The sequence below is a fragment of the Oryx dammah genome, unplaced genomic scaffold (genome assembly GCF_014754425.2).
Source record: "Oryx dammah isolate SB20612 unplaced genomic scaffold, SCBI_Odam_1.1 HiC_scaffold_27, whole genome shotgun sequence".
Lineage (NCBI taxonomy): Eukaryota > Metazoa > Chordata > Mammalia > Artiodactyla > Bovidae > Oryx > Oryx dammah.
The window spans coordinates 104,198,635-104,222,251 of NW_024070211.1; the positions used below are offsets into that span (position 1 = coordinate 104,198,635).

Genomic DNA, 23,617 nt, shown 5'->3' on the forward strand with positions numbered 1-23,617 from the left:
AGGCAAATAAGCAAGAAACAGTACTCACTACCACTTCAAGACCCCCTTTCAAGCAAGACAGCCACCTAAAGTCAAGTTACCATCTGTGTTCTCCAGTAGCCTCCCCTTCTCAGGAAATCTGCTCTCTCCCTACTTACTACACTTTTACTGTCTCCAATGAAGCAATAAAATATATTTGTCCAAAAAGCATAACAATATCTTATAGCTGGCATGACAATAATCAAAATCTAAGGGATAAACATTTTCTGCATGCCTTGTATGTAGGAGGCACCTGACAGCTAGCTGCCTACAAAGAACCATCCTCCGCATCTCCTGACTCTGATGAGAAGGGCAGCGTGTAGAGTTCAAGGCCTACATTGCCAGGCTTCCCTTGGATCCAGACCACAAGACACGATCCTGGCCAGTAAGTGGTGAGCAGAGGCTCCTGGTTATTCCCTGCTGGCCCATTAATAACTGACAGAAGTAGCCTGTACGCCCTTGGTTCCTCCCATTTTGTATGCTAGGAATGTGAGCCGGATGACTAGCGATTTGCAATTGTCTTTCCATAAAAGGAAAAGGCACCCACACTAAGGATGGTACAATAGAAAGCAAGGTGCTTGGTTGCCTGAGGACATTGCAGGAAGGCTAAGTTAGCTTTGGACCAATCCTTCTTGTAAAGAGAAAAAAAATAAATCTCTCCCCTGTTTAATACACTGTCATTTGAGTTTTCCGGTTACATGAAATTAAATTCAGCCTGCAACTGACAAAGCACTTTATATAATAGAGTCTTTTCCTTAAAAGCGTAAAATCTAGTTATAAAACAAAATACACCAAATTTTGAAAACCAAATAGAGCAAGATATATAAAAGATATATGAGGTCCACAAAGAAAACTAAAAGTCAAATATGAAAAGTCAGAAAGTTTAAGATACCTAAGGATAAGATAATAAGACTTAAATATCATAAAAGGTAGTAATGAAACTGATGTCACCGAGCTGGCATTACTGAATTGAGGAATAAGTAATAAAGGTATAGCTAGTGACACCTGAGCCAAGACATCATCAAGACAGATATGATGAGGATGAGTCTTAGAAGGCTTCAGGATGGGACTACAGCCTGAGCTGGGACACAGCCAATAGCCTTTGGGAAAACAAACAGGATCCTGGAGTTGTCTGTAGGCCATGGAGCACATGTCAGGGTGCAGAAGTACAGAGGGACAAACAGCACACCCTGTTTGGAGCACAAGGAGGAAAACCACACGCAGGAGTGGAAGTTTCATTCGAAGCTGGGGAGATGCCTGCGGATCCAGGTCCTGAAGCACAGGGAGTGCTACATATGCCTGGACTGACTTCATACGTATTTACAAGTTTCTGGGCAAAATAGTGACATGAAGATCTATATTTTTTCGTTCTTTACAAAATTGTTTTTAAAAATTCAGAGCAATAATTCTAATTGTATGAGGAGAGAAATGAATACAACAAACTATTCTCTTGTATAATCGGGGAACTGGATCGTTTAGTAAATGGCCTTGCTCCATATTATACTCATGAATTTTGGATTTTCAAAATGATTTGAATCTTATGAAAAATATATTCTAAAAAGTATCTCTTATTTCTCTGAGATTTTGGAAGACATGTTAGAATTTTGTGTGCCTTTGAAAGTCTCTTGTAATTGTAGTATGAATTAAGAATGTAGAAATGCTTGGAAACATAGTTTGCAACATGATTTTCATCTGATAGAGGTAGAACCCTTTCTACCCACAGAATCAAAATATGGACATCTGGCCTTCTGACCTTGAAGTCTTTCTATAAAAAGAATGTGAATTTTATATTGCACTTAGTGTAAGCCTTATAATGCTTCAGTCTTTTGTTAACTCTCTGGGACCTTAAAATAGTTTATTGATGTAATGAACCCAATTAGAACACTGGGTACAATTGCCTTTCCATCTCTCTCTCTCTCTCTCATTCTCTCCATTCTCCTCTCCCCCTACTGTTTCTTTCACACACACACACACACACACACACACACATGTGCACACACACACACTCATTTTATTGCTCACAATTGCTTTCTGAATAAAATGTTTTCTACACTAGAGCATATGGGAGTTGGTGGAGGTGCAGAGGAAGATGAAAGGATTTGTCTGAGCTAATTTCAGACTAGAAGCTGAATGGCAATTAAACACATCATAAGGCAATTTCATTAACATATTAATTCAGAAGGTAACACATATCTAATAAGAGAAGCACACTGGAAGTCACAAGACCTAGATTCTATTTCTAGCTTTGCCACTGACCTTCTGAGTGACCTTGCCTAATAAGTCACTCAACACCCAAGAGACTCAGTCTTCTCATCTGAACAAAAAAGATATAACCTAGTAGTGATCTGAGAAAAATGCTATGAGGTAAAGAACTCACTCAGCACATTTGATGAGGATGTGATCATTTCTGAGAGAGATGATGAAACTTTCTTCAACGGAACCTTGACTAACTACTAACTAGAATCAAGGAAATCAGATCCTAATAGAATTAGAGAAAATAAAATGCTCTTGCCAATTTACTTCATAGAAAGTCCACACAAATACCCTATTCCTCAAAGATCAAAATACATTTGATATGCTACAAAAAAAGACCCATACCATATTATGAGCCATGTTAAAGTTCAAGTTCTCAATCCATCTCAGGAGATCATATACCCAGTTAAATCATATGCACTCGCTGATAAGAAACTTACTCCTTAGCACTGTTAGGCATTTCCAGAAATGTCCTCAGCCTTTGAAATGATTAGGATTCCAGTTGTCAAATTATTTTGCAAGCACCCCTCGTTCAGGTTGAGCAAATTCTATGCCAAACCTGTGGAAAAAACACCTACATTCTTTGGAAAAGGAAGAGCTGCCCCAAAATACTTTGAGAAGTGTTTGTATTAATTTGTATCATCTTAAATTATGGTGCATATAGAAAACGACAAGTTAATTACAAGTACGGAATAATTTCCTATCTTAGGGAAAAAAAAGGCATGGTGTGACCAGAACAGATGGATATTTTTTAGTCAGAAAAACACCCAGTTTCTAAAATAAGATTAACACTAAGATTTTCAGAACAATCTTACAGACAATAGGTCCTCTGGGGATTAAAATGTTGGGAGAAAGAAATAGTATTATGTATTTTCAGCAAATGATGTGCTAAATTATATGAACATCTAATATGTGCACTCACAGGAAAGGAGTAACATGGACTTGGGCAAAGGGAATTTTGACTTATGTAATTATTATAATAGAAACCTGACTAGAGGCTTATTATAAAAGACCAAGAGAAATCACAATGATATATCTATTGGCAGCTCAGACTTAATATTAATTATAATCATAGTAATCTTGTTTTGCTACTTACCAATCAGAGCTGGATGTTATTTACTCACACCAATTTCCCCTAGACTAACTGCTCCAAATACTTGAAGATGACAGCATCTTTTTCTAATATTTTATACACTAAGAAAATAAGAAATGGTTTAAATATTTTATTATAGTTATAAAAATCCAAATACTTGATTCACAAAATTATAGACACAAATAAGACTGAAGAGAGCACTTGATGAAAATCTCTCAACAATTATATTGTAGGTGAGGAGGTAATGAGGCCAAGTTTAAGTGACTTGCCCAAGGTCATACAGCTAGGAAACGGAGAATCCACGTGGCATGCTTTCCACCACACCAACAGGTCATGCAAAAAATGCCACATGATGAAAGTTTCTTGGTTAATCCAAACTGAAAAATTAACTGGATAAAGAAGAACCCAAACATAAGGACATAGATATGATATATGCTATCATATCTTTTCACATCCCAGTGACTCAGGACATCAATATAGTCATTATTAATATACTACTAAGTCTAAATCAAAATAAAGCTTCCAGCTCAAAGCAAAATATTTTTAATTAAATTTGCTCAAGATGAGAGAAAGACATCAAGAAAGATAAGAACAAATGTTGGCAAAACTATCATATACTATTTCACTGCCAAGTAAAATGTCCCTGGTGAATAAGTAGTCAATTGGATAAGAAAATAAATTAAGAACAATAAAAAGAGACACTTCTTAAAAAAAAAAAAAAACTCTAATTGTAAGATTTGTCATTTTCAAATAAATTAAACCATGACATCTGACTTAATGAAATATACTGATAGTTAACCATTAAAAGTTAGGTATGGAAATAACATTACAGTTTCTAGAGTCACCAAAATCATTCAAAAATTACAGTGCCAAAATGTGTTTTGGTGCTTTCTTTTTTTATGTAACAGATTTGATTCTTTAAGGATTTCAATACATGCTTCTTATTTGGTGCATTTACAAGAGAAGTTTAGTATATTCAGCTTTACTTAAATGCTACATTACGTGGTGTGTTTATTACCTTATGAAGTACAATGCAGCGAGTGAGACATAGGAATAAACTTTACAAAAAAACTAATAGACAAAATATTTTCACACAAAGGATTGATTGCATTAATAATTAACAGAAAGCCTTTTCACAGGGTAATTCAATGGAAAGTTTTTCTTAAGTAAGACAGCAGAAACTCAATAGAAATGGGTAGAAAACTGGAGGCTAATAAACTGGTGCCATATGTTTACATAGTAAAACAATTACACAGTCCATTCAACAATGAAGATGGATATATTATGAATTATAGTGAAACAAAGAAACTGCTCCTTAGTAAACAAATATAAAACATAATAGCTAGCAGATTGCCTGTTGAACTAAAAGCAAAGAGGCCTGAAGTTACAGTAGAAGGGGAAAAAAAGAAAGAAAAAGCTTCAATACAATCTCTAAATCACAATGCCCTGAAATTGAGACCAAACTGCTTTCAAATGGAGCTTTTTCACAACAGAGATGTGCTGGCCCCACTTTTTTTTCCCCCCTTAGTCTAATTTCAATAATCTGTCCTTTAATCACTACAGCCTCAGTGAATTCTAGCCCCTCTCAGGATAGGTAACGAAAGTGACCAACACACTAATAAACACAGTTACAGGAAGAAAAAAAAATGCAAGAAGAAGAAAAGAAAAAAGCAGAAGTCACATACCCTTTTCTGGAGAACTATGGGCGTTATTGCAGGCAGAGTGACTCTTCTTGCACTCAAACTCATGCCTGTTCTTCTCAGAGGGATCCCCTCCCGTAGATCATGGACGAAATGAAAGAAATCTTTTATAGTTTCTCCTTGGGAATCTCAGGCTCAGTGCAAAGAAACAACTAGGAAAGTAATAAATGTCACTCTGCTTATGTGATTCCAATCTACCCAAAGCCAATTAAGGATGGCTGTGGGACAGGACAAGGCAGCGACCAATCAAAGCCCAGAAAACTCCGCCTTTGTCCTTGGAAACACATTCTGATACTTTTGTTTATGATATTTAAAGAACCAGATTAACAGCCATCTAGTTCACTTAATTTTTTTTTCCAAAACAGTGCAATTCAATGCCATTCTTTGTTGACTAGGCAGTTATGTCTTTACTAAAACATTTCAACATATGGCAGATAAGAAACTGTTTACATTGGTCTATTTAAAGTGTATAAATATGCAGATGCACTAAATTTACTTATGCTACTCATAAAAGTGATAAATGGGTCGATTGAAACATGTTATATGAGGCACAAAAAAAGTAATGTTGAAGTTAGAGTCGGTCCAAAAGTGTTCATTTACAAGTTATAATAAAAGGACTTTAATATATACTTGGGCATTTCATCTTCTAAGCAGCTAAAATTTTTTTGTTATGAACCTTTCAGCTACCCTTAAAGTTACACACTTAAATATTTCTGTTAAATATAACCTTAAGAATCAACCTAAATAATAATGTTAAATACAAACGGGGCATTAAGCTACAACATATGAATTGGAAATGCTAATATTTTTTAAAAGCACAGATCTGTGTAACTGAGCATATTTCACTTAATTCAAAGCATTCTCAAAATTTTAACAAGCATTTTGACTTTTGCCTTATAATAACTAAAAATTGTATTTCAGTATTTTTGAGGGTTGGAGAATGGCCCATTTCTGGTTAATGAGAAAATTTTCAATAAAGTCTAAATGAAGAGTAAGAGAAACACTCAAAAATGACCAAAAAAGTATTACAATATTAAAACTAATCTAGTTTTTATAATTCTAAAACCTCTTCTGGACTAACTCCTTAACAAGCACCTACTCAATGCCCTTCAATCAGGACACCGGGTATGATGCACTGTGCTTAGCATGAGGGGCGCTCCTCATCACTTGATCACAAAGTGGTTGTTGTAGAAACAAGGCAAAATGGAAGATTCTCAGCAACTCAGGCACAAACTTTCCATTTCATTGTCTAGCTGCCATGGGCAGGGTTTACATGGGTGTGTTTTATATGCACGGTGATCTCATACTCCTCAAAAGAAAAAGACACTACAAACTCTAGGGTTCCCTACTTTGAATTTCAAATCCTACACAGATGGCTCACAATGGTAGTTAGGGTTAGGGGGAATTCACTTAATAAAACAGTCACAGTCACCTAATTTGGGGCATGCATTTGATTCCTATCCTATTAGGTTTATCATGGTCTTTTTTTTCTTTAATTAAAAAAAAATTTTACAAGGTTGAGTTGGTTTCTGCCATACAACAACACAAATCAGCCATAATTATACATATATCCTCTCCCTCTTAAGACTCCCTCCCCTCCCCAAAACCCATCCGTCCAGATCATCAGTAAGAGCCAGACTGGGCTCTCTGTGCTACACAGCAACTTATCACCGTCTATCCATCTGACACCCAACAGTGCATGCACGTTGATGCTGCTCTCTCCGTTTGTCCCACTCGCTCCCTCTCCCACTGTGTCCACAAGTCCATTCCCTACATCTGGGTCTCCTTTCCTTCCCTTCAAATAGGTTCATCAATATCGTGGTCTTTTAAAATAAAACTACCAACAAAAATTCTACTAATATTGAGAGGGAAGTCACCATTTGTGAAGGAAGATTTTGGTTTAACCTTGACTCACTTTTTCGGCAGGCACACAATAACAAAGCCCACTGTAACTACATAGTTTCAAGATTACTATCTATAATTTTTCTTTCTTCTTTTCTCAATTTAATCTTTGAATATTACAAAGAAGCATTATCTCTGGTCTCAAAAACGTTTTGACCATAATCGAAGTAATTCATTCCACTAAATCTGAGGCAAAGTGCCTACTATGTGCTAGGCAGTGAGTTAGGTGGTAGGCACACCCTGATAAGTAAGGTATGGTCAACTGCTTTGTAGTGGAATAGACACTCATTTTTTAAATGGAAAATCACATATGTAACTTTGTTCTGTATTTTCCAAGTCTCTATAAGTGTGCCATCATATTTTCATAATTTAAAAAATAAAAACATGATTAAAAAATATTTTAAAAATTTTAAAAAGAGGTGAACCAAAAAAAAATTACATTCAGCAATGGACCCTCACTGTGATTAAATGCCAAGTACCAGGGGTGCACCATCAGGACAGGCTTCAAGGAGGAAATGACATTTGCTCTGAAAAGTGTTTAGGAGACAAGAATATACAGAACTTGATAACTGATGGAGACACAGAGGGAGCTTCTCAAAGCTGACTGCAAGTTTTGAAGTCTTGGCGAACGGAGAGTCAGAGATGCTGTTTTACATCACCCAAACTTTTCAAACACTAAAATGAACCCTTCAAGTCAAAACATCATCCGGGCTCTATATTCATTGCAGTACAACATCAGTTCAGTTCAGTTCAGTCGCTCAGTCGTGTCCGACTCTTTGTGACCCCATGAATCGCAGCACACCTGCTCTTAAAAAACATTCAAGAGACAACAAATTGCTGAAGTACAATAGGTCATCTCTTTGGAACTCTTGAAAATTAAAGTTTACAAATTTTCAGGGAAAACCATGAGGGGTGAAATGTGGTGTTTTGTGACTCTTTGTTTCCAAAAAGATCTTTCAAAAAAAAATTCACATATCTTTTTCACAGTCAAGAGGCTGAAAAGACTAATGAGACACTTGCACTTAATAACACAGGAGGAGTCCACTTTTCAGCGATCCTTTCCAAGTGTTCCTAATGATTGTCCTTTATCTTACGTCCTAATTATCGTAGACACTGATTCAAAATTTAACTTTCGTCTATGCTTTTTACCACTATTACGAATGGTTTGCATACTCACTGACCTTGTCACCTGAGCCTTAATTTCTTCAGCTGCTGCTAAATAGGAATATAAAGCTATGGCCAACAATTTGGGGATTGCTATGAGGGTCAAGGATATCAATTCTGTGTAGGATCTGGAAGAGTCCAAGGCAGGTGCTGCAAAATATTCCTTGAACTGCTCTTGCAAAGGACTGGGCCAAAGATACATTCTCCTTAGACTGTGTCACAGATAATGGTTTCCAAAATTCAATTTTGACATAACAGGGTTGCAAACACTATAGTATGGTATACAATGAAATATTATAGAATAGCACTGCATATTATTTTGTTCTTTGCTCAGTACTTTGTTAGAACAAGAGTAAATTCTGTCACTCAAAATAATGTATATCAAAGTTTCAACATGAATTAAGACTAACAAAAAATAATATATAATAATAAACATTATGATGATAATATATAAGGGAGCACCCAATATGAGCCAGGCATTTAGCTAGTTTTCATTGAATTCTCACAACTTTATAAGGTGCACGTGTGTGCTTAGTCACTCAGCTGTGTCAGACTCTGCAACCCCATGGACTGTAGCCTGCCAGGCTCCTCTGTCCATAGAATTCTCTAGGCAAGAATACTAGAGTGGGTTGCCATGACTTCTTCCAGGGGATCTTCTTGACCCAGAGATCGAACCCGGATCTCCTGCATTGCAGGCAGATTTTCTACTGTCTGAGTCACCAGGGAAGCCCACTCTATGAAGTAGGCACTAGCTATTCAGTAGATGAAGAAACTAAGGACAGAAGAGCAGATGGCTAAAAATGGTACATATTGCAAAAACTTACCCAAATTCACAAAGTATGTAAGTCCATCAGTCAAGGTGAAAACTACATCTGGCCCTCTCCAAGACACTACTATTCTACTCTACAATTTTCTCTCCCACATTGTACTATATAATTTGATGTATAATTAGCATAAAATGTCATCTTCATACCACTCTTTTTCTAATGTACCTAAGCATTCATTTTACTAACTCACTTAATAAGTAAGTACACATGGGGTGGGGGCCTTAGTATGCATAAAATATGATGCTATTTGCTATCGGGAGTTCAGAGTTGATAATCCCTAATACCTACGTAGCAGAGGAGCTGACACATGGCAACATGTAAACACTTGGTCAAAGTAGGATACAAGGTGGGATCCAGGCAGAAGGGATGCGGCATAAGCACCGATCACCCTCTCTAGGTTCCAAGCCTGCCTTTCAAGCCTCTCCTTCCACTCAACATCAACGACAGCTTCTTGGAACTCACTTAAGCATGTTCAAATTCTACCTCTTTATATCATAATGTTCTCTCTCTAAAACTCAAAGGCCTCTCTAAAACCTTTCAAGGCCTCAAAACCAGTCCCATCTCTTCTGAAAGTTTCACTGGTGATGCATCATTCAAGCATCTTTCTCTCTCTCTCTCTCTCTTTTTTTTTTTTTTTGCACAAATTACCTTAGAATTGAGAGGTAGAGAATGTTCTATAAAGCAGGCATTATTTATTCCCATTTTACAGATTCAAGCCATATCCATCTTTTCCAGACTCTTTACCCTAGTTTAGTCAAGCTTCAGCTACTGTTTCCTAACATTCTATATTATTGAGAACGTAGGCTCCTTGAAAATAGGGACATGTCTTTGTTGTTGTTGTTTAGCAGCTGCTGCTGCTGCTGCTAAGTCACTTCAGTCGTGTCCGACTCTTAGCGACCCCATGGACTGCAGCCTACCAGGCTTCTACATCCATGGGATTTTCCAGGCAAGAGTACTGGAGTGAGTTGCCATTGCCTTCTCCTGTTTAGCAGCTAAGACATGCCTAACTCTTTGTGTCCCGATGAACTATAGCCCACCAGGCTCATCTGTCCCCGGGATTCTCCAGGCAAGAATAGTGGAGTGGTTTGCCATTTTCTTCTCCAGGGGATCTTCCCAACCCAGGTATCAAACTCACACCTCCTGAGGCTCCTGCATTGGCAGACAGATTCTTTACCATCAAGCCACGAGTGACACCCAGGGACGTGTCTAACTTCCCTTTGACCAGCACTCTACTGGTCAGTCTACTCAAGTGGCTTCATACATGGGGGAAAATGCTGTAATAAATGCTTCCTGTTTACTGAACCCTACAAATACTTCTTTAGGGGACCCATCAACCAATCTCCTGTCTCACACAAAACAAAACTTGTTTCCCCTCTTCACCTTCACCGTGTCCCTGAATATCATGCCATTATGCTACCCAGTGGGGTAGCTAATTGCCCCTCCACATTCATTAACTCCCTCAAAGACGCAGATCAAAACTGGCCCCTCCAAGAAGTCATTCCCTGCATCTAAATTATATCATTTCTTGTTCTATACTTTTTTAGGGCTTAAACTTTTCCATTTCTCATGCCTTTTTCTGTACATACTTATAACTGCTTTGATAACTAATAAATCCTTTTGTAGGCCTTAGTTATTTGCCCAAGGAAAATATAATCCTTACAGGTGGGACCCAGGATTTCCTTTCCTGTGCTGCTCCCAGAATACCCAGCAGAGTGCTCTCTGTGCATAGCAGGCATTACGTTACAGTCAATGTGGAATGACGACTCACTCTGGTCACATGGTGGACAAGCTTCCTTTCTCGTCTTAACAATTGCTAGCCTTATGATTTATTCTGAACAAAAGCACACACTCTTCTTCACAGGACCGTTTGGATATTCTTTTGCTAACTGACAAAGTTCTGGGCTTCCCAGGTGGCTGGTGGTAAAGAATCTGCCTGCCAATGCAGGAGACGCAAGAGAGAAGTGAGTTCGATTCCTGGATTGGAAAGATCCCCTGGAGGAAGAAATCCCCTGAAGGAGGCAACCCATCTCAGTACTGTCTGGAAAATTCTGTGGACAGAGCAGGCTGACAGGCTACAGTCCATGGGGTCACAAAGAGCTGGACATAACTGAGCAGCTGAGCACACATAGTCCTGTCAGTGGTCAGCAGTGTTGCCACTAAATTTAACTGCTGTCCTAAGAACACTGGATTCAGAAAAATCTCAAAATATTTCATTATAGCAGTTAATTGCAACAAGTAGTCTAGATCTTTAGGTACAAATTTAGTACTTCTAATCCTATCAGTTCATCTTACTCAAATACCCTTTGCTTCCCTAGGTATATGACACAGCATCATTCTTTATATTTGGTGGATCTGATCGGATCTTCCTCTATCTTACTTTTCCTCCTCCACCTTGACAGTGCTTTCCTTCCATCAAAGATGTCTGGACTTTCTTACTGATTAAAACTCTTGATAGAAAGTTTCTTCTTTTAAAGAAATGACTGAATGACTTTTGAGACTAATTATGATAAATATTACTAATCTACAGGTCATTCAAGTATTTTTAAAAGTGCCTAGGTATTCTTTCTCCAGATGACACAGTTTTCTAGGAGCATTATGGCTGCCAACCAAGGAGGCATAATGTACTGTGCTATCTACAGGAGGGTAAATAGACACATAAAAATAATTATAACAATGTGTTAAGTTCTTTAACCAAGTATACATAAAGTTCTGGAACCATAAAAGAGAAAGACATTAATTTCACCATGAGCAAGCAGACAAGTTTCCCAAGTAGACAAAATATTCAAGAATGAAAGTAATTCCAGATAATAGAAACGTATACAAAGATGAATCCGGAAAAGCATGGGCCAGCCAACAATGGTCATTCTATGTCACACTGAGAAGTTTGACTTTCATCCTCAAAGGTAGCAGTATTTGATAAGAAGTGACCTTTATCTTAGTGTGGAAGATAAACTATGGAATGGTGACTAGAAGGAAGAAAAAGAGAAAGAGAGAAATCAGTCCTAAATGAGTCCCAGAGAGAAATGGAAATTATCAATATAGAAACCAAGATTTCAAAGATGACAAGGAGGAGAAACACAGGATCAAATAGTAAAAACATTAACAAATATTAATAAAACTATATTTTCCCTGTATATGAGCTTTCAACATAAATTATAATTTTAAAAATATAGAATATAAAAAGATAAATGTCTTATCTACACTATTCAAACTTCATATACTTTAAGGTTCTCATAAGAAAAATGGATCAGGAAAGTAGACAGAAAACAAACACTAACTTTCTTCATGCCTCCAAAACCTTAAAATAATAAGAAGAAAGAAGAAGAGAAGAAAAACTAGAGAGAATTTCCTTCCTAAAAGAAAATAAGTCATTTCTTTTTTTTTTTTTTTTTACCATGCTGGGATACAAGAAAGGTACCTTCAGTATACCATAAATTAAAAGAATTTCTGAAAGCTAGAGGTCATTGAGATTAGACTGATAAGAACACAAGAAATTACAGCCAGAATTTGTGTATAAGGGAAAGGATGGTGAAGGCAGGTCCAGAGAACTTAGGTTTACACTATATTTAGAGAAAGTAAGAGAAAAGGAATGCAGAAGATGAGGCAATAGAACTCTCAAACATTATTATAACAAAAAAAAGCTAAAAACTAGAAAACAATATAGAAGATAAAGTTGAGAAAGTGTCTTCTATAATGTGAAGGGAAAAGTCAAAGAAATGAAAAGAAAAAGAAATCATGGAGGAACAATCTGGAAAGATCAACACAGAGAGAATATGTTACAGCAAGAGTTTTAAAAAGAAAGGACGAGGAACAAGAAGGAAGAGGCAGAAGAGAAGTTCCCTTTGCTGAATAAGGTTACAAGTTTGAAACTAAAAGTGCCCCAGATGGCTAATATGAACAAAAAAGGAGTCACGCTCAACAAACAGTGGGAAATGCGACAACTTCAAAGAGAAAAAAAATTCCTAACACTTTCTGAGAGAAATTTTTGTTTACCTGCAATGTAGGAAAATCGGATAGGCATCATACTACTATCGAATTTCTCATCAATGTCCCCCATGAACAGAGGCACAAAAATCCCTTTAAAAAGTAACAAACCAAAGGAGGTAAGAAATCAATTTTTGCAGGAACACCTCTGTAGCAGTGGGAAGTCATTATATTAAGAAAAACTTCACATATTCCCAAATCCCTTCGCTTAGAAGAATTAAAGACTGAAAAAAATATTAAATCACAGAAAAGGAAAATTCTTTTTAACTTAGTACTTAAACTGTGGCTGTCTTCCTCATGAGCCTCCCAAAAATATGTTCCAACAAAAACCTACTGCTTGTAGATGAATATTAAAACAGACCCTTCCTCAAATCTGTATAAACATATTATGAATGGGAAGAAAGAAGAAAAGGCACAGGAAAAACAAATGGCAGATGAGGACTACTTGCAAGAAAAGTACTGGCGAAGAGCAGATAAAATTTAAGATCACACATTAAACCAAAAATCAAAAAATAATTAATGAAGCAAAATCATATCTGTTTGCATACAAAGTAGACAATTAAAAGTATAAGGAAGAAATACCAAGACAATAAGAGATGAAACATCAGCTGACAAAGCTCAAGAGATTTAATTGCTATGTATTGAAATCTATAGTGAAATCAAACTCAGGATAGATGACAAATACAAAAACTGCAACCAAAGAGAGAAAAAAATACTGCTTTAAATTTAAGAAGCACTAGAGGCTCAGATTGGAGAAGGCAATGGCAACCCACTCCAGTACTCCTGCCTGGAAAATCCCATGGGCGGAGGAGCCTGGTGGGCTGCAGTCCATGGGGTTGCTAAGAGTCTGGCACGACTGAGCAACTTCACTTTCACTTTTCACTTTCATGCATTGGAGAAAGAAATGGCAACCCACTCCAGTATTCTTGCCTAGAGAATCCCAGAGACAGAGGAGCCTAGTGGGCTGTCATCTATGGGGTTGTACAGAGTCAGACACGACTGAAGCAACTTAGCAGCAGAGGATCAGAGTGTAAAGAACGCTGCAATGTGGGAGACATGCATTGGATCCCTGGGTTGGGAAGATCGCCTGGAGGAGGGTGTGGCAACCCACTCCAGTTTTCTTGCGTGGAGAATCCCCGTAGGCAGAGGAGCCTGGCAGGCTATAGTCCATGTCCCAAAGAGTCAAACACGACTGAAGCGACTAAGCACAGCACAGCATAGAAACAGAGAACTAAAGACAAATAAAGGAAATCTACACAATCTCCCCAGAAGAAAATCAAAATATTGGAAATAAATAAATAAAATAAAATGTAATTTTATAATAAAATGTAATTTTAAAATAAAATTTAAAGATAAAATGTAATTTTATAATAAAATGTAATTTAAAAATAAAATTTAATTTTATAATAAAATACATACTGAAATCTGAAAGATATACATATTGATTTATATATAGCTGAATCAGTTTGCTGTACAACTGAAACTAACACATCATAAATCAACTGTATTTCAATTTTTAAAAAAGAGCTTTATTAAAGGGGCACATCGGAAACTCATTCTACACAAAGTTTACTTCTAAAAGAATTTGTATTTTCTTCTCAGTAGGCTCTGATGGCCATATACTATTTTTCTCTGAAATGAGAGTTCAACATTCCAATAAAGGCTTGTTCCGTATCTGTTGAGAGAGGGACATCTTCATACTTTCTAAATGCTAGCTTCTGCTTAGATATGATTGTAACATAAAGTATCTTAGTATATTTCAGAGAAAAGCAATATGAGAGCTCTACTGTCTGAAAATAAGAAAAGAATTGTCCAGTGGATTGGTCGATTCTCTCAACATGGAAAATGAAGCTACTTGTGGAATGTTCATTGATCATTTGTCTATAGTTTAATAGGTATTTAGCAATACAGTTGGAACAATAGTGAATATATGTGATATTTTGTAAAACTTCATTAGTGTATTTCCTAGCTATAAAATGCAGAATGTAGAAGTCTGTATTGAGAGGTGTGAAAGCTTTAGTTGCCGTGTAACAGCAGAGAAATATCAAACAAGACTAGGAAAAGGATGACAATTTTCACTTCATTCCTTGTGTTTTTGAAGGATGTGTATTTTATTATACTCAATGAATCTTGGCATTCTCTTCTGCAAGTCTTTCTTTCCCCTAGATAAGAACGAGTGAGTTACCAAAAGGTAACAATGAGTTTAAAAAAAAAAATAGGTAAATTTAGCTCAAACATTCAGCTCCATCTCGCCTGCCACTCTGACCAATAAGTGGACATTTAACTCTTTACCCTCACATGGCAAATGTAGTTGTAATTGAACCGAGGTTATACCACTCAAGACAAGACTGAAATGTTACTTCCAAATCATGGTAATCTTATTTTCAGACCTGATGACGTTTGAGGCTGGCCACTGGTACCCCATTGCTCACCAAAAGATTCTGCAGACCCATTTCACTTAGATGTGGGAGTCCAGGTTTATTTTGTATGAGAAGTGAGTGGGTAGCTGGGAAACAAATAGAAAGTTCTAGTTTTGCTTATGGTCTAAACTGATTTCCCTATTCCAAATTTACTGTTAATAAAGCTGAAATACTATTTTAATGCTTAAAAAATAAAATACCTACCAAAGGGCACATATCTGCAAAGAAAGTCATTTTAATAGCCAACAGTAAAATATTCTACTTTATTGACTGAAATGTAAAGAATGCTTCAGACATCAAGGCAAAAAAGCCCTAGCAGTTCATAAGGGGGAAATCCATCTGTTGCAGTATTTCTCCACGATAACGTTCAACAAGTTTCACTGGACCTCAGTGCCTTCTAGTTACTCCACTGGATGAAGTGAAGCCCATGAAATACTTGCAGAAAGAAAAATAGAAACGAGATTTTTAAATCTAGTGAAGCTCATTGATTATAAAGACAACAGACAACATTCAAAAGTTTTGAACATATGAAAGCACATAAAATCTTGTTCCCATGGAACCTTCTTGAAGAATTTACTAGGAGATAAATTGCAATCATCTGAGAGACAGCTGGAAAATTCAGAGGAAAAGGACTATAATAAATACCAAAACTAATTATGGGACTAAATCCCTATGTAATTATGTTGCTATAATAAAACTAATATAAACCTTGAAAAATGCAGAAATGATAAAACAAACATGGAAAGATAAAAGCTGAAGGAGGAAAAACCTGGAAATGTTACTGAGATCAAAAGCTATTATTTAAGACTGATAAATCACAGGATAATTTAAATTGTTTTATAATACTAAAGCCAGCGGGTAGAAAAGGGAGGAGGAAAAAGAAAAATATTAATTTTATTATTGCTCCTTAGAGGGGATTAATAGATAATGCTTAAAGAAATAAGAGCTTTAAGGGTTTCCATATATAGTCATAATGATAACAGAAATGTAAACCTTTCTAATTAAAAGAATGCAATGCTAAGAAGGCAGAACACACAGTAAATTCTCTTCAAAACCTGTAAGTTTTAAAACATAATAAATAGTATAACAGTAGTAACACCAAAATTTAATGTTATCTCAATAAATGTCAGAGAGCCAAATTCATCTACTGAAAGGAAACGAACTTTCCGTTTGAATCATAAAGCAGATTGCACTCTATTCTGTGGGGAAGAGACTTCCATAACCAAGTGACTGAGAAAGCCTGAAGACAAGGTGGGAGAGGGGCACGGGGGTGAGAAAGGGAAAAAAGGAGGGAAGGCGGCTAGAGAAAGAACAGAGGGAGCGGGGGAAAGAACGCAGTGCGCAACATCATGCCAGACTAGACAAGCAGTGAAGACAACTTTAATGCTAAATGAAAGAACTTTTATTTATTGCCTGTTTTGTTTTGTCTTTTTGTCACTCAAAAATAAAATGATGTCTAATGCAGAAAAAATAAATAAATAAAGATGTGATTCGCAATAAAAAACAGATCCTGATTATGAATGTCTAGGGGTCATATAATACACATAAGGAACATCAGAAACACTCCATCAACAGACTATTATCCAACCCTCTCAAACCATGATGAACAGGTGTGTTAAAAAGTAGACATAAATATGAAAACTATAGTTTGATGTAAGTAATAAAATGGGTTTAACTGCTGCATATTGAATTCTAAGGTTAAATTGAGAACATAACTTCTCTTTAAGAAAATGGTTAAAAAAATACTCGGTCACATTTTAGGTCACAGATAAAACCCCAATAAATTCTAATAGTGGAAGGATGACAGACAAGAGTTTCTGACCACAGTATAATAAAGTGAAAAATTATGAATAAAATATGGGGTTAGGAAAAATTTTAAGACTCTTCATGTACCTCTCCAAAGAAAAAATTGAAATTGAAGAATATCCATATAGTAATACTATTACAATTAATAACAAATTTAATGAAAACACTATACGTCACATCTTATACTGCCAGTATAATTCTCATACTATGCTTTATAGCCTTAAATATACATTAACAAACAAGAATGAAAATAAATTCACTAGCATCCAAAATTTATAAAACATTATTAAGTTAAATCTCAGCAAAATAGAAAAAATACTTTAAAAAAATAAAAGTAGAAATTAAAACTTGGGAAAAAAAAAGAAAAATGATAAAACTGAGTAATGTGCCCCCATCAAAAAAAAAAGTCCATGTCCTAACTCCAGGAATCTATAGCTGTGAATATATTAGCTTAGATGGTAAAAAGGGCTTTGCAGATGGGATTAATTTAAAGATCTTGATAAGAGAAGATCATACTGAAACATATAGGTGGTTCAAAGTATTCACAAGGGTCCTTTATGATGAAGGCAGGGATGAAGTCAGAGTCAAAGAAAATGCTGTGCTAATGGAAGCAGAGAAAGAAAGATGTAAACACAGAAGCAGGGGTCACAGTGAGGTGGGACCAAGAGCCAGAGGCTAGTAAAGGCAAGTCAATGGAGTCTCCAGAAGGAAAAAGGCTGTTACCTTGATTTTAGCTCAATGAGTTGGTTTCAGATTTCTGAAACTGTAAGGTAATAAATGTGTGTTGTTGTAGTTTGCTAGAGTAACAATAAGACACTAATATATCCGTCCTTCTCTCTAGTTTCTTAGGAGTCTTACTTTACACTCTTTTATCTCTCCTGGGCATTTAATGTTTTCTCAACCAGATTTCTCTTAGGCTTTTAAACATATTACTGAAGCCTCTAGATTTAAAAACAAAAGATACTAAAATTTCTCTCCAGCTATAATAAATTTTTTTTTCTTTTACCAACAAACTTTCTCCAAATACAATCGAAGGCCTCCACTCTGAAAGACTTAATTCAGTCCTTTTACCAACGATCTCCTTGAAGCTAAGTCAAATGAACATATTTCATCCTCCTTTCTATCTGCCCTTCATTATGTGAACATTCTTGGCTAGCATCTCTCTGTTGACTCTCATTTGGCCAGCTCGCTCAATCCAAAACTTCAATTACCACCATAAAAGCAGATGCTCACAAACTCACATCTCTTGCTCAGATATCTCTGTGCAGCAAAAGACTCATGTAATTATTGGCTATTTGATATCTCCATTTGGAGGCCTCAAATGCATCCCAAACTCAAAAATTCTGAATAAACTCTTTAATGTCACTATCCAACATGCAAATCTGGTCCTCTTCCATTGTTTCTAGCTCAGTGAATGGCATCATCCATCCATTCAGCAGCCAGAAATTTGGGGATGATTCTGGATATGCCTCATATCCACACCTCATATCCATTCTATCACCAACTTTGCTACTTGTATTTTGCAAACATCTGCAAAATCAATCCACTTATCTTCATCACTTATAGTGAAATAATGTAAACCTACAAGCTTATAGAGTGAAATATTTGAATAATTTCCAAGTATTTAAATCCATTAGTCCGAAAGAAGGCAGAAAACAAAAAAATTAAGAAATATAAAATGAATGGGACAAATAGTAAAAGGGTAAACAATAAATGGTCTGAAGCTGTAAGGTACTGTACTCATTTTTATATTAAAATGGACATAAATTCTTAGTAGATTTTCTGGCTGTAAACATTCTAGGTAAGTTCAACAAAGTGAACTTTTCTTACTTGAGGACATTTTCGTCTTTACTGAAAATTATACTTGTTTTGTTTCCTTGTGAATATACAGGATTAGCTGACCTCATATGCACTTACATATTATCATCAATTCTGTATCAGTACCCAGAGTCTAAAATGAATTACACTGAATTCAACTTGTAAACTATGAAACGTTTAAACCCAATTTCAATTTCCATCATATTTTTATTTTAAATAAGAAATTTTTAGTCAGCCTAGTAATAAAAATGAAAGTGTTAGTCACTCAGTGGTGTCTGACTCTTTGTGACTCCAGGGACTGTAACCTCTGTCAACAGAATTCTCCAGGCAAGAATACTGGAGTAGGTTGCCATTCTCTTCTCCAGGGGATCTTCCCAACACAGGGATCGAACCCAGGCCTCCTGCATTGCAGGCAGATTCTTTTTTTCTGTCTATAAACTGTGACAGGTATGCTCTATAATGAGATGAACTGACATTTACAAAACTATTGCTAATACTAATGTTGTGATGTTAGATTTAAGATTAATCCTTATTTTCTTAGAGCACTTAAATTTACTCAAGAGTTTCATTTAAAAAGTGAAACCACAGATAACCACATTTATGCGTTATACTGAGAGATTCAAAAGAAGATGGCCTACTTTTGAACCCCAATTCTACCACTTCATAGTGTGATCCTGAGCAAGCTACTTAATTTTTCAATGCTTCAGTTTCCTTATAGTGAGAGTATATGAAAATATTTGCATTATACATATTAGCTGTTATTATTACTGTTATTTTGTTGTTAATATTGTTAGCATTAAGTTGGAAGACTTGATCATTTTGGTCCCAGATCTTCTACCAACTCAGAGCATCTATCCTTCTCTGCAAAATGAAGTATTGGTAAAAAACAGTCTTTAAATATTTTTTTCATTTTTAAGGGGAAAAAAATACTAATATAAACTTGAAAACATACTCATGTCATGAAAAATATATATATATATCTGTATATTTACCAGGAAGATGATCAGAAGTAAGTCCCTACAATTTAAAAGTTCTTTTCAGAAGACTTCAATAAGGATTTTTCTCTTAAGTACTGTCATCATTGCAAAACTGCACAGGAATATGTTGACTTGCCACAAATCAATGCCACTCTGCTGACTGAAGACACAAAATTATAGCTACTCTTTTCCCAAATATTATAAGTCACACATAACAAATTGCCACATAATGTCTTGCTTTACTCTTCTTCTTCGTATCCATCAAGAAACTTCTAGTGCATTTATAAAAGTCATGTACTTAGTTACAGAAATGCTGCAACTTAAAGAAGACATTTCATATCTTTAGTTTCATCAATGGAAAAGAAGTTAGAAGACAGAATGCATTTTGAAACAGAATTCAACTCTCAGCAGATTTATCAGTCAATCCCAAGTAACAAGTATGTTCACAGGTAAAACAAATTAGATGGTATAAGAAATTTCATTAAAATGCACAATATTTTTCAATCACAAGCAGTATTATATCTGATTTTCATTTTTCTTCATAAAGACTTTTAAAAGGAGAAGAATTGAAAGCTGAGTAACTATATCCCCAAATTTGACACATCCTATGTCATGAGAAAGTGCTTATAGCTTTCATAAAAAAAAAAAAAAAAAAAAACCTTTAATCAAAATAGTCAAAAAGGCACAATTTTGGTCACCAGTTTCATCAAAAACAAAAAAAAAGTCCGAGTCTATTTTCCTCTATGTAAAACATTACAACGCAGCATGCCTGCAATGCATTCACTCATTTAAGCATTCAACCATAATTATCAAGCTCAGGTTACAAAACAGGCATTGTTAGACCTCAGTAAACTACAGATGAAGATAAAGTTTCTACCTTAGGTCATTTCAGTGCAGTATGTTAGGTGCTATAAGAGATGTACAAATCCTGTGCTTTGGGGCTGTACAGAGAAGCAGTTACAGAGACTGCCGGAGGCTTTGTAAAGGGAGAAGCTCTGGGGTTGAAGCTTAAAAGCAAAGGGTTTCACTAGAAAAAATAGAAGGCAGGGAGAACTGCAGGCAAAGGGAACAGCCTGGGATAGATTTGGGAAACAGAATAATATATTTTAATTAGAATGAATGAATATGTAGAGAACAGTAGGGTATAAGATTGGAAAGTTTAACTGGAGCCAGTGTTTTGGACAACTTGAAAATTAAGTTCAAGAATCTGATGTTACCTCTGTAAGCAAATGGAGATTCAACAAAGATTTTTAAAGAGTGGTGACGTGACCGGAGCTCTTCTTCTGGGAAGATTAATCCAGCAGCTATTCATCACCTGAATCTGTATGGAAATACTGTAGATCCCACAGCTATCTTGTATAGACTTCTACCTTGTAACAAACTGGGTCACATTTGTTTAACACTCTCCCATTTCCACATTTATTTTAACTCTTTTTTTCTCTGTGCTGAGCACTGTAGTTGACATATAACACAGCCACAGTATCCAAAGAAGTCTTCGGAAATGAGCCAGTGCTACCTTGAGGAAGACCAGAGTCATGTCCAATAACCTTCATGCTAAAAACAGCCCAGACATGACTTTAAGAGCCAGAAATCTATATTTAGTTTCAAGTGCCTTGATCAAAACGATAAGCTTAGAGGAGCAAGGCATATCTGAAGGAGAAAGAATAATTACCATTTTGGGTACTAGCCTCCTGGGGATTATTATTTCCACTTTATAATAATGCAATTGATGATCAAAGATGTTAGAGGTTAACTAGCTGAAAACCACAAGGCTGACATAATGCTTGGCAAAATTTGGGCCCAGAAGGGAAAAACAGAAGAGAGAAAATAATGAAACACACAATGTTCTCTTCACTAAAGAAAAGACTGTGAGCTCAAGATTAAATGAGCCTACCAAGTACACGGCAGAAATAGTAGGGTTTTTAAGACAATTGTTCAACATATTTTAGTGAAATATCATAACCCCAACAATAAGAGAAAACCTGTAAAGCTTCCGGAAAGGAGAATTAACACCAATAAACAAATCAAAACAAAAACTCTTACAAAATAAACAGGATTCAGGCTAGCAACACACTTTTCATCTTCCAAACTGAATAATCAGAGACAAAGGATTGCGTCAAAGTTCAAATAATTTTGAACCTAGAATTCTAAACCTAGCCAAATTAATAAACAAGAATGAGGGTCAAGTGAAGACATCCTTAAAAACAGAGCTTTATTCGCTTTTAATTACAGATGATTCATTAATAGCTCTATTAATTCACCTGAGATAATGGATGCCTAGCACCATACCCACCCTTTCTGCTTCAGATGTGGTACTAGGCATTCATTCAGTTCAGTTCAGTTCAGTCGTTCAGTCGTGTCCAACTCTTTGCAACTCCATGAATCACAGCACGCCAGGCCGCCCTGTTCATCACCAACTCCTGGAGTTCATTCAGACTCACATCCATCGAGTCCGTGATGCCATCCAGCCATCTCATCCTCCGTTGGCCCCTTCTCCTCCTGCCCCCAATCCCTCCCAGCATCAGAGTCTTTTCCAATGAGTCAACTCTTCACATGAGGTGGCCAAAAGACTTGAGTTTCAGCTTAGCATCAGTCCTTCCAAAGAAATCCCAGGGCTGATCTCCTTTAGAATGGACTGGTTGGATCTCCTTGCAGTCCAAGGGACTCTCAAGAGTCTTCTCCAACACCACAGTTCAAAAGCATCAATTCTTCGGCGCTCAGCCTTCTTCACAGTCCAACTCTCACATCCATACATGACCACAGGAAAAACCATAGCCTTGACTAGACGGACCTTTGTTGGCAAAGTAATGTCTCTGCTTTTGAATATGCTATCTAGGTTGGTCATAACTTTCCTTCCAAGGAGTAAGCGTCTTTTAATTTCATGGCTGCAATCACCATCTGCAGTGATTTTGGAGCCCCCAAAATAAAGTCTGACACTGTTTCCACTGTTTCCCCATCTATTTCCCATGAAGTGATGGGACCGGATGCCATTATCTTCATTTTCTGAATGTTGAGCTTTAAGCCAACTTTTTCACTCTCCACTTTCACTTTCATCAAGAGGCTTTTTAGTTCCTCTTCACTTTCCGCCATAAGGGTGATGTCATCTGTGTTCATTAGCTCAGGTGAATTACTTTGTCTAAGACAGTTTTTCTACCTAAAAGGCTTTTCTTACAATTAATAAAAAAAAAAATCCAGTTTACTGGAACACTGTATTCCCCAAACTGGCTTAATTCTAATATTTCTATAAATAAGGTATTTTTTTCATACTGGGATTGACATATAATGTAATATTGTTTACATCTACTAACTCTCATACCAGAGACTGACAAATAATCACTGACAATAAAGAAAAGGAAGAAGGGAGTCATTCAGGCAGTCAGTAAGTTGAAATTCCAACAAATAATTCAAAGCAAATCTTTACTCATTTTTATTTTCTCCAATTCAGAGTCTGCTAATCTTACTGAACAAGAACTACTAAACTGTGCAACTGCTAATCTTAATGAACAGAGACTACTAATCTTACTAAACAGATATTTAGGATTATCTTCCAAAGCAAACTTTCGTTCTAGACAATAGGACCGAATGTGAAGAAAACCATACCGGACATAAAGCTTTTCTCATACAAGATGGGGGCACCATGGATTCACCACAGGCA

At 36.2% G+C, this 23,617-nt stretch overlaps 1 protein-coding gene across 2 annotated transcripts in view; it reads right to left on the reverse strand.

The window, feature by feature from the left end:
- GRB14 (growth factor receptor bound protein 14) overlaps window positions 1-23,617 on the reverse strand; it is a 125,853-nt gene that overhangs the window by 63,385 nt on the left and 38,851 nt on the right. Inside the window, exon 1 of one of the 2 annotated variants that reach the window (XM_040229246.1) lies at window positions 5,050-5,272. The exons of the other annotated variant lie outside the window; for it this stretch is intronic. Within the exon in view, the coding sequence (XP_040085180.1) occupies window positions 5,050-5,112 (63 nt within the window). The 5' untranslated portion in view covers window positions 5,113-5,272. Of the gene's footprint in view, window positions 1-5,049; window positions 5,273-23,617 lie in introns of those variants that run through there. 2 annotated transcript variants of the gene reach the window in all.